The 14,629-nt window shown below is 48.8% G+C and overlaps 1 protein-coding gene across 1 annotated transcript in view; it reads right to left on the reverse strand.

Moving 5' to 3' along the window:
• Window positions 1–1,104: 1,104 nt before the first annotated feature.
• Window positions 1,105–14,629, reverse strand: part of JAG1 (jagged canonical Notch ligand 1) — a 36,058-nt gene continuing 22,533 nt past the window's right edge. The window contains exons 9-26 of the mRNA XM_069495801.1: window positions 13,389–13,502; window positions 12,639–12,752; window positions 12,155–12,201; window positions 11,632–11,805; window positions 11,027–11,177; window positions 10,032–10,196; window positions 9,435–9,548; window positions 8,824–8,937; window positions 8,608–8,721; window positions 8,332–8,448; window positions 7,813–7,840; window positions 7,267–7,352; window positions 5,964–6,077; window positions 5,237–5,346; window positions 4,910–5,143; window positions 4,581–4,712; window positions 4,243–4,393; window positions 1,105–3,428 (exon numbers count right to left, since the gene is read on the reverse strand). Of these exons, the coding sequence (XP_069351902.1) occupies window positions 2,971–3,428; window positions 4,243–4,393; window positions 4,581–4,712; window positions 4,910–5,143; window positions 5,237–5,346; window positions 5,964–6,077; window positions 7,267–7,352; window positions 7,813–7,840; window positions 8,332–8,448; window positions 8,608–8,721; window positions 8,824–8,937; window positions 9,435–9,548; window positions 10,032–10,196; window positions 11,027–11,177; window positions 11,632–11,805; window positions 12,155–12,201; window positions 12,639–12,752; window positions 13,389–13,502 (2,537 nt within the window). The 3' untranslated portion in view covers window positions 1,105–2,970. The remainder of the gene's footprint in view (window positions 3,429–4,242; window positions 4,394–4,580; window positions 4,713–4,909; window positions 5,144–5,236; window positions 5,347–5,963; window positions 6,078–7,266; window positions 7,353–7,812; window positions 7,841–8,331; window positions 8,449–8,607; window positions 8,722–8,823; window positions 8,938–9,434; window positions 9,549–10,031; window positions 10,197–11,026; window positions 11,178–11,631; window positions 11,806–12,154; window positions 12,202–12,638; window positions 12,753–13,388; window positions 13,503–14,629) is intronic.

Raw genomic sequence — 14,629 nt, forward strand, 5'->3', positions numbered from 1 at the left:
CATTTGGCAGCTACCCAAGGAATTCTGGGGTCCTGCAGAATCCAAGCTTACGAGCCGCCAGAACCAGCTATTGCTTCAGGATGGTGTTTGAAGCCAGTGCTGCTAAACCAGACTGTCTCCTGGCTAGTAAGGTCTGTACTTCTCCCTCCCTTCAACCCCACCTTGCAGAAACCAGCTGCTACCCACAGAGATTAGCGACAAAGGTTGCTACACTAGGTAAGGAGATGCCATGAGAAGCCAGACTCCTCATGGTCCAGGGTCCTTCAGGCTGCCTGTGCAATGAGCCAAAACGGTGTTGGCAGCTCCTAGGGCTGTCACAACTCAATCCTTCAAGGCCTTTGCTCATGCAGAGGACACTTAAAGCCTGTCATCCATTCTTACGCTAGATACCGATTAGAGAACACTGCTCCGAGCCTAGTAGAAAACAGCTTCCCCAAGAACGAAAGAAGAAAAATCCCATCAGCTTTTGCTCCAGTTTGTTGCACCAGATGAGTTCCACTATGAAAACCAGAGGAGGGGGATGGGCCTGACTGAGGCAGTGGGGGACAGCTCTGGGAAGGGTAAGCTTTGGCTTCCTGACCAGAAAGCAGGGAACTCCTGGCAGCTCTGCACAGCTGCTGGACGCTGTCCACGTGCTCGTCACCCTCAGCTCATTCCTCGGTGCAGAGGTGCCAGAGGCAAGTTTCCTCCACACCCCACTCCACAATGTGGGGACAGGGCCCTGAGCTTCCACCAATATGCCATAGTGACCTCAGGTCCCCAGAAGTCAAAATTGAGAACCACGGCTCTCCTGCCTTGTATAGGCAAGGACAGCCCGACACTGGAAACTTACGGAAAGCCAGAAACCCAGCACCCCAAGGCTGCATGGCCAGGCAAGCAGAACACTTACATGCCTTGGGAACAAGGTGAGGAGGAGATGGGCCTTAACACCAGAAGCTTCTAACTACTGTCTCCTGTGCAGCGAAGAAACCACCCCATGGATAAACATGCACAAACGTTGCAAGGGTGTGGTCTGTAATGATATAACAGGACATTAATATGAATCTAAGCCGCCAGGGGGTGGAAAAAAAAATAAAGCATTAAGTCTCCCTCTTCATCCCCCAACACCAATTCCAAACTCTTTAAAACCCTTTTAGCGCAGTGGCCAGTTCCCGTGAGTGCTCCCAAACAATTCACCTCCACACTGCAGGCCATTAATCCAGTGGTGTTTATTCAAGCAGTATTCACACTTGCTGTTGAATAACAAGGGAATCAAGGCTCCCCCTCGATGGGGCTCCCACCGCAGCCCCAGGTTTCTGAGAACTTCAGATGAATTTCGTGGTTGAAAAGCCTTTCAGTTCTTGTCGGTGCCCCTGTCAGGCACAGCCTGTTCGAGCCCGATTACCAGAACAGACTCAGTGGGGTGGCAAACGCAGAGCAAAGCCGAGAAGAGGCCACACTGTTCCATGTTTTCATACAAAAAATTTAATAAATATTACTTTTCAAAATTTATTGCCAGGAACAACACATCAAAGATGCATTTTTATGTTCATATAACACTAATAGGACAATACAAAGTATCCTCACGGTCTCAATGGTGAACCAACAAGATAACTCTGTTTTATAAGCCTTTTTGATCTTAAGCTTTGTAATAGCACTTTGATTTCCTCACTTAAGGCAGGCAGTGTACTCTATGGCAAATCTAAACAGTGATCTTACTGGACATTTTATGGTTCAAGTATTCAACTAGCTTATTAGAATACTCCCTAAATGCAGTAGATTAAAAAAAAAATTCTACAAGTGGTTCAGTATTACATACGAATGGTGAAAAGAAATCAGAATTTACAAAACAAGATTGGTGTGCTTCCAAAGTTTCACACAATTAATTTGATATTTTTAATGATATTCAACCACTCACGTTTTGGCTACGTTAAGTCATAGCTCAGCTTGTTCCCTTAAACTGCTCGGTAGCAGATCACCTGCCTGTCTCTTTTCAAGTCTAAAGCAGAAAAAAAAAAAAAAAACCTGTTCTAACCTGTTCTAGACTAATTCTCAAACTGCCTCAGTCAGTCCCTTAAAACATGTTTTAAAGTGATGCTATAAAGAAGGTGTTTTAAACATCTGACGTCATACAAAAAAATTCCATCAGTATTCCAGGCACAGAAGCCCATCCTATCGTTTTAAACTATCTTCAAACACCTTAATTTTGGCTTATAGGCAACAAGTAATGAGAAAATAAGTTCAAAAAAAAAATAAAGCCATACACTTACAATGCTATCAAAAACCTTCAATTCTAAACACGTACATATAAATAAAAAGGAATGATGTTTTAAGGCTCTTGATTATTAAGTTAATAAATCAAATATACACAGTGATTAATAAAAAAAAGAATTATTTACATAACTATACAAAATTCTACTTTTGACACATTTTTCCTCTTTAAATTCTTCATTTTACCAGCAACTGCTGACATCAAAGTTCCCCCCTCCCCCAACAACAAAAAATACAATAAAAAAAATAAATAATAAACTCATTTGTGATAGTTGCTGTGGTTCTGAGCTGCGAAAGGCACTTTCAAATACAGAACTACTTGTACGTCATCATAAAACTAATATACAAAAACAACTCAAGAGTCAATAAATATAAATAAAACTATGATCCTAAGGACTGCATCACCATTAGGACATCTGGCAGAAGTGGAAGCTCAAGGACTAGGAGCTGGGCGCTCTCCCGGGAGCCCGATCCGAGACACGTCGGCTGCAGGAGAACATACACCAGGGCACTGACTAGTTTTTGCATAGCTGTGAGATGCAGCGCTTGAATTCCCAGCCAACCACAGAAACTACCATTGCCAGTGTAAGCCAGCTTGTCGAAACTTAAATTAACACAGGGATTCTAAGTCAACACCAGCCTCAGACTCGAATATGACAACAGTTTTAAAGAACTACAAGCCCTCAGAGACTACCTAGTGGCAGCAGCACCTACTGTCTGCTATACGATGTACTCCATCCGGTTTAAGCTTTGGGCACTTTCCAAGTCTCTGTTGTCCTGTTTGTTTGTCCAGTTTGGGTGTTTTGTCGGCGTGCCGTTGGGGGGCTTCTCTTCTCTGTCTACCAGCGTGTACGCCGGCTGTTTGGCAAACCGGGCTTTCTGCTGGTGTTTATCCATGTCGTCCTCCTCCACTTCGGAGTTGTGTGTCCTTATTTTTGACATTTTGGAGTTTTTGTTCTCGTAATCCTTGATGGGGACCGTGTTGGCTCCATGTTTCTCGATGGGGTTTTTGATCTGGTTCAGCTGTTCCCGCACGTTGTTGGTGGTGTTGTCCTCAGAGGCTGAGTGAGTGTGGCTGCTTGGCTTCCGCCGTTTCCGTACGCACCAGTAGAAGGCCGTCACCAAGCAACAGATCCAAGCCACCGTTAAGACAGAGCTCAGCAAAGGAACCAGGAAATCTGTAAGGCAGGCACAAAACCAATGAACTCTCCCCCACCAAAAAAGAAAAAAAAGCAAAGCCATCATCATGGGAACAAAGAATACCAATAGTGGTTCTCCTGTCCTCAGTCCCTAAGAGGGGTGCCATGGGGACAAGTCCCTTTTCACAACTGCTATTGTCACTTCACAGCTTGATAAGCAAGTGCTGGGATCAGAGTCCTTGGAGACCTTACACTTGTGTCCCTGCAGAGAGCGAGTAGAACAGCAGCTCCCCCAGGCTCTCCAGTGGCACACGGGAAGGGCAGTGTCTGGTTAAGTCAAGGGCAGCTCATAGAGGAGCTGGTTTTCAGAATCACCAGAAACCTGATTCGAATCAGTACAGACAGTGCAAATGCCCCATGGTTGGAACAGTGATGCATGAGAGCCTCAAAAAAGGAAGTCTGGTCGTCCTGCAGGGCCATCAAGCCTTGCAGCACTCAGGAGTGGCCATCCCATGACACCAAAATGCCAAATCAGGCTTTGCACACAGCTTCAAACTCAAGGATAAGCGGTGTTCTGCCCCAGGGCGTAGTGATGATCTAGACACAATACCTGCTCTGCAGGGAGCCCACACAGCTTTTTGGCAGGAGAAAAGAAGTCAGGCAGCCCTCCAACCCCCATCAGCAATGTGACCTGGGTCAAGTACGCTGCCTCAGTTCTCCCACCAGTTACATTGGGGGCTCCACTGACGAGTAGGATACTACCAGGTAATTCCCCACCTGCTGGTTTCACCGAATGGTGAAATGACATCCATTTGCCAGTCATAAAAAGGGAGCATTCCTGCTAGACCCCTACCTGTTCTGTTCTTCAGAGGGCGCCTCTGAACTCTCACTTCCGCAACAGCAGCGATAAGCGAGCTGTTTCCGTCACGTTTACTAACGAGATCTATTATTTTGTCAGTGATTTCCTTGATTGGGTTTCCATCATCCCGTATGTCTTCAGCAGACTGGAAAAAAAATGTCAGACTTGAGAGTCAAGGCTACACTGAATATGTTGCCCTTACTCAAAGTTACACATGTATGTAAAGCTACCCCCGCAACCCCACATACCTGCGCCATTTGGATACTGGCTCACTGAAGTTTGTTAACTACCTTGCAATCAAATAATTAGGCGTCAGTGGGTCTTGTACTTACAATGGCCACATGTATTTCATTGTTCGCTGAAGGGGAAGGCTCACAAGCTATGTAGATTGAATATTCAGCCGAAACATTCTTCAAAATATTCAAATTCCTCAATTCGCTGCAAATGTGCTCAGTTGTAAGACCCTAAAATGATTTTTAAAAAAATCCACGTGTTTGAGACATTGAAAGAAAAAAAAGGCTGATGTTCTTTCTTTGAAGTTAGGCTAAGTTCAAGCCTCACGCTGCTGTAAGACAGGAATTTAGGCTAAGGAGATCCTAGCTTGTGACATTCCTTTAAAACGAGCCGACACACACCATTCCAAATTTTCAGAGTTACATACCGGTGACATCATCTCTTTGTTAAAGGTGAACGTGATGTTTGCACAGTTATCCTGGTAATAGGAGTCAGAGGTGCACTTCGTTTTCACCGGCTGGAGACTGGAAGACCGACACTCGCCCACACCAGTGCAGGGGCGGACAAAGCACTGGTCATCCAGGATGGGGATGCAGTTCTGTCCACTGGGGCACTCGCTGTGCCCTTTGTGGAGCAGGCAAGGTCGGGGGCCACACCAGACCTAGAAAGAGGAAGAGAGGAGCTAGGAAGCTTAGCAGGAAGACCCACCCCAATTCCAGAACACACGGGAACCACAGCGGCCATCACACCCTACCTTGGAGCAGGCAATCCGTCCATTCATGCACTGGCAAGTATTACAGTCGTCGTCCCACTTGGCCCCATCTGGTATCACACTCCCCATGGTGATGCAAGGTCGCCCTGAAACTGACAAGGTGGAGACCCACGAGCAGGAGTTTGTTTTTCTGTAGACCAGATCAATTCTCAACTCCTCACTCCCTCCCTCTTATGAAATGGCTACAACTGTGCCCTTTGTCACATAAAGATGGTTCTGCCCACAAAAACAGACACATGTCCTTCCTCCCCAGCCATGCTGAGGTTGGCCATGTGACCTGCGTGGACCAATGCAACGTCAGCAGATGTGATGTGGGCAGAGCCTTTCACCGGGCTTTCACTGTGCCTGGCCTCTTGTGTGCCTACCACCTGCCACGAAAATACACCTCATTGTTCAGTCTGCACCCAACCCACAGCATAGTCACTCTGTCTACCCTGCAGGTCATGGGCAGAAAAAAAAAAAAAAAAAAAAAAGTTTGCCGAAAGCCACCAAAGACTTAGGATAGCTTGGTTCACAGCACTGTAGCAATAGCTGAACCAAAGCAACAGCTACTCAGTTTGGGGGAGACCCCTCATGTTTCCCTTTCCTTGTAGCCTGCACTGTGTGTTCCTTCCTCGAGCACAGCACCCAGTCATGAACAATCAAATTGGTAACTGCAATGCCTGCTCAGCGCAGAAGACCTAGGGGCAGCTGGGCCTGGCACACGTACCTTCCTGGCACTTGGCACCACTGTGCCCTGGGGGACACACACACCGGTACCCGTTGATCTCATCCACACAGGTCGCCCCAAAGGCACAAGGTGAAGACTGGCATTCATTGATGTCTACAAGAAACGGAGTTCAAGTTTAGGGTCCAATAGGATGCACCAGTGGTTTTTGAAGTTTTTTATTGACAGAAAAGCAAATAAGTAAAATGTTCTCTCATGTAACCAAGTGCCCAAAGAAACAGATCAGCAGCATCCCAGAAGCCTCCCCTCTCAAAGATTACTACTATCCTGACTTCTAACAGCTGAGAATCATTTTGGGAGGCAGTATTTTTATTTAAGTTCCTTGCTTTCTGACAGCACAATATAGAGTAAGGCTGGCAAACTTTTCCTGAAAAGGGCCAGACAGTAAATAGTTCAGGCTTTGCAGGCCACACAGTCTCTGTCCCAACTACTCAACTCTGCTGTGGCATCATGAAAGTAGCCATACACAATACACAAACAAATGAGTGGGGCTGTGTGCCAATAAAACTTTATAAAGACAGACAGTGGGCTAGATTGGCCCCTAGGCCAGTTTGCCAATCCCTGACTTAGAAAAATGAAGCAGAGATAAGCTCCTGCATCCAGTGCCAAAGCCCAGTCAATCCCAGACGTTGAAATTTTACTGGTACTTGAAATCCAACAATTTGGGTACAAGAACAAACAAACACTAACAACTACTCTAGCATCTATTTTTCTGGGGGGGGGGGCGGGGGGCGGGCGGGCATAGAAGAGCATGTAAGAAAGCAGAGAAAAGCCTCAAAAGAATAAACTTTAAGCTTCCTGAAAAACTGCATTGCCTGCCCCAACTTTTCTGTTTTAATCACTTTCTCCAGGGCCTCATCATCAAACCCATCGCAGAGCGGCCTTTGGAAGCCACAGTCCCACCCCCTTCCATTTGCCTTAGCCCTATCCCACACCAGCACAGCTGCGGTTAACGTCCACTGGCCCATAATTCCATGTTAGTCACAGGGGAAAAGCACACTTTCCTCAGGGCCCCAGTGTAGATGAGCTGTCAAATCCTGTGGCTGGCACTCTCTCCCCAAGAACAGGTAGGGCTGCAAGATCCAGGCAACTACTGGTAGGTCCACCTGGGAGGATCCAGCCAGGGGCATCTTAATCCTAACTGCAGTTGGGAGATTACTGCTTTGTCAGGGCTACTTAAGGGGAAGTGTGGCTTTAATTGTTTTTAAAGAGGCAAAGTCTCTGGGGCTAAGGAGTGGAATGGGGGAATAAACCACTGGGAAAGCCAGACAGGGACAGTCCTTACTTATTCTGCAGTCGGGCCCAGCAAAACCTGGGGCGCATTCGCACCGGTACCAGTTGTCCCCATCTACGCAGGTGCCACTGTTGTAACTAAGAAGAAAGCAAAGACCACGTTGGTTACCAAACTGGCTGCCAATCAATCACACGTAGCCACACTAGTTGCCGTCAGCGGCTCTCAACCCCTGGCTGTACTCGCAGTGGCCTGGAGCTTTCAAAGTCTGATGCCTGGGTCCCACCTCCAGAGAGTCTAACTGCTTCGGGCTTGGTTGCAGCCCAGGCACTGGGACCTTTAAAAGCTCCCCAGGTGATACTGGTGTGCAGCCAACGTTGCAAATCACTGCTCTAAATGAAGACACAACCTGGCTAATTAAAGTGTGGTCCTCGAAGCAGCAGGATCGGCTTCACCTGGGAGCTCATTAGAAAAGCAGCGACTGACGCCCCACCCCAGACCTCCTGAATCAGAACCTGCATTTTGAACATGATCTCGGGGTGATTCCCACGCACACTATGGCCGACAAGTGCCAGCTTGAAAGGGGTCTGCCACACTCACCAGGGATGAGGGCTGCAGTCATTGGTGTCTGCAGAAGAAAAGACAAACTTAACAGTGAGGACTTCAACAGGGAAAGCTGTCGTAGCCCTAAGTAAAAACATCACTTATTTCCATAATGCCCAAATGATAAAGCTGTAGTTAACACCAGCAAAATACACTTAAGACCTCTGCTAAATTGGAACCAGGCCCGCACCACACTTGGTTTCATTTGCCGTGGGACACATGTACACAGGAAGAGGCCCGGTGGGGGCCGGGGGTGGGGGCAAGCATGGAAGGAGACAGGCTGCTGGTCGGACCCGGAGCTGGGAACTGAGACGCCATCTGTCTCCACTTATCTCATCGGCGACTTTCTCAGGCCCAGGTCAGGGCTGCAGCCCATCAAGTCATTAAGACAGACCCAGGTGATACAAGAGCAGACATCAAACAGCTCTGCTGCTGGTTTTGATTGCGAGTCCCCAAGGGTGTCAGGATATGCTCCCGCGGCCCTGGGAGAGCGAGGTCAAGGGGGAGGACACTCACTCTGCGTGCAGATGGGCCCCTCCCAGCCTTCCTTGCAGACACACGTGAAGGACTCGCCGTTGACCACACAGGTGCCCCCGTTATGGCAGGGGTTGGGCAGGCAGCTACTGTTTCGGGCTGTGAGACAAGAGCAGACAAGACCACCCTCCCTGAGGATCCAGAAACAACCTGGAGGGCCAACAGCCAGATGCAGAAAAACAAGCCCCCGGGGGCCGACCAGCAGACACGCTCAGGTGGCCGTGCCCACGGCAAATCCCACGTCGGGCAGAAAGTTACCTATGTTACAAGTCGTTCCTTCCCAGCCACCAGGACACATGCACTTAAAAGCATCCCCTTCGTCATAGCAGGTGCCACCATTGTTGCACGTGGCCTCATCACACTGACTGTCACCTGGAGGAAGAACAGGGGTGAGTCCTGTGAGTCCCAGCGACCCGCTCCCACGTTAGACGCAAAGGGTCGCAGAGACAGGCTCCAGGGCCAGCTACTACTTACGAGAGTGGCAGGTCTTCCCTTTCCACCCATTTTTACAGTCACAGTAGAAGTCATTGACCAGGTCGCGACACGTGCCCCCGTTGTGGCAGGGGTTCTGGCTGCAGTCGTTAATATCTAGAGTCAAAGAGGAGACACCAGCTGCAGACGAGTCCTGGGGCTGCTCACGACACGTAAGAACCAAGCCTTTCCTACTGCCACAGCCAGCCCCGTGTGTTCCCAGAACTTCCTCATAATCGCCCTTTGCTAGGAATAAAAAAACCCCCAACTGGGTTTCTTTGACTGCCTCAAGTTAAGCAAGACAAGGGGCAGGCCTCTGGAAGTCCCACGGAAATTAAAATCAAACAGAAAGATGGCTTTCCTTGCAAGCAGGGACATTTGGTGTCTTAATGACAGAGCCTGATTCTGCAGCTCCTCAGCAGAGGTCCCTCCCCCACAGCTGTCATCAGCATTAACAGAATACAGGGGATGCTGTCCCCTTGCAGAAACTGTTAAGTCTTGCTTCCAGAGATTTCCATCACCAAGAAAGGCTTCCCGAGTTGAAGTGGGGTCCTCCCACTGCAGTCCCCCACGTCCCAAAGCTGTGAAAAGTCCCCAAAGAAGGGCAGACTCACTGGTTTCACAGTAGGCCCCCTCCCAGCCGTCACTACAGATGCACTTGTAGGAGTTGACACCGTCGATGCAAGTGCCACCGTTTCTACAGGGGCTGCTCTCACAGTCGTTAATATCTGCGAAAGGAAGGGGACAGGAAAGCCATAGCTGAGCACTGTTTCCACGGCTGCCTCCCGACCAAAACGTACCCAGCACCTCAGCCTTCTAGGCCTCTCTTCAAGACCGTTTCTCCAGTTAGACAGGTGGCTGATCAAGCAGAGAATTCTAGAGAACACCCCGCCCATTTTTTTCCCATGCCCTCACTTGCTAAGTTACTTGGGAGGAGGGAAGAAACACTTCCAAAACAGAGGGACCACCCACACTAGTTAAGATTCCAGAACATTCCAACACAGACGTGGAGGGCTCAGAGGCAGAGTGATCTGGGCAAATTGAGCACGGCCTCCGTCTTAGATCCCAGATGCAATGATAAAACCTTTACAGGTTTCTCCAGTCTAAGTCTTAGTGTTTCTGATTAAAATGATTCAAACCCCCCAAAACCCCAGGGCTGGTGGGGGCAGGGTGGGGGAGCAGTGGGCCCCAGGCCCCATGAGGAGTCTTACTTTCATGACAGTATGTTCCCGTGAAGCCTTTGTTACAGTCACAGGTGAATTTGCCTCCCGACTGACTCTTGCACTTCCCGTGGGGACCACAGACGTTCGAGGAAATGTACCGCACCCCTTCTGGCGTGTCGTTGGAAGCCATGGCCACTGTGCAGCTGTCAATCACTAGAAGACAGGCTTGGGATCAGACCATAGCCGCGGCCCTACAGACACGGTGTTTCCAAGCCAAGGATGTCGGCCAAGCCCACTTTCCTAGAGACAGGCACCCTAGGGGCACCGTGGCATGTCGTGCTATGACAGGCAAAGTGGAGACTCCAGTCGGAGAGAATTTTTTTTTTTTTAAATATCTTCTCCCTATGTAGCCAAGAAGCCCACAGGCTCGTAGGTTCCCTTCCTTCCACCTTTGACATCTCCCCAATCTGGTAAATGACTGCTAAGGGAAAAGACCAGCTCTACTTCCTCCCTCAATCTTACTTTAAAGCAAGGCTAAAAGACAAACTATGGAAGATTTAAAGGCTGTGTCACCTAATGCGGCAGCCATGGGCCGCATGTGGCTATTTAAATGCATTAAAATCAAACCGGTTTCTAGTTGCACTAGTCACACTGTAAATGCTCAGGGGCCACACGTGGCTTGCGGCTGCCCTACCCGACAGAGCAGATACAGAACATTCCCACTGTTGCAGAAACCCCCGTCAACAGTGCTGCTCTGAGGAATGTCTCGGCGTTGCAAATCAGCCCACCCCAGCGCAGGAACGATAAATGGATTTCATGTCCTCGCCCCTAGGCTACTTGTAGACACGGTCCTCCCACTGGCCGGCCTCCATAGCGCGTTTCCACTTGTTCTGGCTTCCCTGTGTGGTCAGACAGGATCATTTCAATCTAGAAGTCCTCCTCACCTATACGCTATTTCTGAGAGTATCAAGAAGTGGTGGCAAATGGTGGGGGTGGGGAGGAGAAAGTATGGAGACAGCCAGGTCCTGGGGGAAGGAAGGTACCTTCACAGGGGGTCGTGCGGCAGTGGTCTTTCAGGTGCGAGCAGTTCTTGCCCTCATAGTCCTCAGGGCACTTGCAGAAATAGTCGCTGGCACGGTTGTAGCACTGGGCACCGTTCTGGCAGGGGTTGGGCTCGCAATAATCTATGTCCAGCTGCAAACATCAGGAGCAGGGGGGAGGGGGAGGGATCAGAGTAAAACGGAAGTGTGAGGATAACTTCTCCAGGGAAGGGAGACACTGGAGACTGACCCTCTGTTTGCTTCTAGTAGGAGACACCCTGTACGATACATCTTTACGCCCTAGGGACTTGCCAGTGTCTAGGTAAGTATTTTAAAAAACAAGGCAGAGCAGGAGAGCACGTGCTGGGCTGGATGAAACAGAACACAAAGCCCAAGACACTAAGAAGAAAATCATTCATCAATATGTCCTGCAAGCATTTGTCTAGCAGACATTCCCTAATCAAGGGATGTTAATAGATGACACAAAACACTCCAGACACAAGAGCCAAGAGAGGGCCAAGGGGGTAGGGGAGGGGAGGGGAGGGGAGGGGAGGGGAGGCTGCTCCACTGTAAAAACTCAAGTCATCTGAGGTTTTGCCACCACTCACCTGACAGAGGTTTCCAGAGAAACCAGTGGGACACAGACACTGGAATCTGTTGATTTCATTCTGACAGTGACCCCCATTCAAACAGGGGTTGCTGGCACATTCATCGATGTCTCTCTCACAGTGATCGCCTGCATAGCCAGGTGGACAGATACAGCGATAACTATTAACCAAATCCTGGAAGAGGAGAAGGAGGGGGGAGAAACACATGCTTTTTTTTCTATGTATTCCACAAACGCAAGGCTTCAGCGGTTTAGCATGACTGTTACAGTTCAGCTGATTCACTGGAATTGAAATAGCCAAATGCCAAGCCTCTTGAAATGGGTTAGAGGAATTTCTACGTGCATGCCTTCAAAATGACTCCCAGGAGGCTGGGGTAATGTGAGCCCTAGTGAAAACTTCCAGAGACTCAGTTTTCAACTGTGTTTTGAAATCTCACAGGGACAGAGCTTCTCCCAGCATCACGTATATCTTAAAGATTTGTTGTCAAATGTCAAGCTTTTGATTTAAGCAAAGATTTACATACCCGACAGGAGGCGTCATTCTGACACTGGCCAAGGCAGTCATTAATATCTAAAAAATAAATAAATAAATAAATACATAAGTCATCATATTAAGGAGACAATTTACATCGAAATTGGGCTTAATTGAAAAGCCGCCTCAGCTCAAGACAGATAAAAGTTTCAGATCAGATTTCCTGTGTGCTTCCCCTGAGATAAGGTTATTACACTGGGTAGGGACCCTCCCTAATTCTTCCAGACTGAGGGAGTGAAACTTCACATCATTGTTTTAGCCACCTTATCGGAATCTGGCCAGTTTTAGCAGCTAATGAGCCTGATAAAGTATGTTTTCACTGCTGCCCCAACAACTCCCTCTTAGAAAAAAACATTCCCACAATAAGGTTTTTTTTCCTTCTACTACTCAAGTCCTAGAACTGGAGCCGGGAGGATGGATTTGCAAGTCAACACCCAAGTTTCATGAAAATCAAAATCAAAACGAAGTCAACTCACTTATGTCACAATTCTGACCCATCCAGCCAGGAAGGCAATCACAGTAGTAGCTCGCAATTAGATTCTTACAGGATTTGGCATTTACACAAGGTTTGGCCTCGCATTCATTTGCATCTGAAAGAAAACAAGGATGAGCATGAGAAATGGAGTTCTAACCACATGCCCCCACCTTGGGGGCGGGGGGGGGGGGGGGGGGGGGAAGACACCACACTAATAGAGTTTTCTGGAACAGGAGATATTTTAAAAAGCTAGTTAAATAAAAGATACTAGGTTCCCTCTATACTAAGCATCTGATCCCTCTCCATAGACATTATCCAATAAGGAATGCTAATTGATAACCTTCCGGCTGCTAGTTAACAACCGGGCCCCCAACAGAATAGCAGGAAGCCACCAGGCATTTCTGTGCAAAACCCGGCGCAGCCTAGTTGCTGGGATTTAAATGTGGCAACAAGAATGCAGACAGCTCATTCCTCATGAGATCATCCCCGTTCGGAACCCAGCTGAACACTCCTCGGACAGACGATTGACATGGTTCAAGGAATCCCACGACTTTCCCACAGGGCCTCAAAGAACGAGTGCATTTGCATTCAAGTTATTTCTCCCAGGCCTGCTAGACTCTTGATAATAAATTACTTCTTAGCACGATGGAGTGGGAGCTCGCACCGCTGGCCACACGCTCGTCTTCCTTAATGGCTTTGCTTATCGAAAGCCGACCCTGGTACAGCAACTGCAGTCGGGCGATTTTCTTACCTAACTGGCACGTTTTGCCAGTCCACTGGGGGGGACACACACACTTAAACCCGTTCACCAGGTCCTGGCAGGTGCCCCCGTGGGAACAGTTATTCGGAGAACAGTCATCAATGTCTGGTCAACAAAAAAAAGGAGGAGGTTGACGATTTAATTTCAATCCATTTGACAATTAGATAATTTAACGCCACCGCCGACACGAGGGGCCTTCACCGAAGAGCCAGACACCTGCTACCAGTAAGGCTACCGCAGGACAAGTGGGACAGTGACAATAAGGCTGAAGCCTTGATTTTAGCTTTAAATCCCCCACTGCCCCAGTTCATTTAATCCCCAACCTAAGCAGTGGGTGGGGGGGGGAGGACAGCTGAGTACCCACAGAGCACCGACCCCGGGGTCACACGGGACACGTGCATCTGCCTAATCGTTATTTGTGAAGAAAAGTTTCATCACGGCTCAGAAGTAGCTAAGAAGGAAAAAAAAAAAAAATCATTCTTCACAGGTAGGAAACCTTGTTCTTATCTGCTTATAGTTTTCCCAAAATAACACCCAGGGGCGGTATTGCCCCCATCTCTGCACAGGGAGATCTAACAATTCATTTATAAGGCATGCCAGGGCTCCACTCAAAAATTCACTTCACGACAGCCCTCAGAGATGGGAATTGCTACTGTTCCATGTAAGCAGGGCCCGGAGAGCTTACGTGGCCTGCTGGAGTCCCACGGTGATGGGCGAGGGCCCTGGGGCCAGCCCAGGCAATGACTTTAAAACCCACATCTTGAACCACACCTTGGGGTGCTGCTGACAGCGGTTCTCAGGCCTGGCTGCACCGCGGTCCAGGAGCTTGTTAAAGACTATGGACTCCCTAATTCTGGAGGGAATCCGTAGGCCCAGAGATCTATTCTATAAAGCCCTGTAGGTGGTTCTGACATAGAGCCCAGGCCCACTGTCAGGGTAACTCTGTAGCTTGAATCCTTCTTTTGCGGTCCCCTGACCCTACGATAAAGTTCAGTAGTGAGTGACAACCTCCCCCAAAGGCAGCCTCCCCGTGGCTGCAAGGACAATAACCACAATGCAGAGAAGGCAATTCCAGGAGGCACGAGCAAGGGACTAAGCTATTCCATGTGGACATTTCATCCAGGGCAGGATGGGGCTGGAACACTTTCTGAGCACACAGCCACCAGACTGCCCACTGGATGGCACCTGCAGCCCTCCCCGCCCCGCTGAGACAGACATGTCACTAAGATGCT

This window comes from Eulemur rufifrons, chromosome 20 (genome assembly GCF_041146395.1).
Source record: "Eulemur rufifrons isolate Redbay chromosome 20, OSU_ERuf_1, whole genome shotgun sequence".
Lineage (NCBI taxonomy): Eukaryota > Metazoa > Chordata > Mammalia > Primates > Lemuridae > Eulemur > Eulemur rufifrons.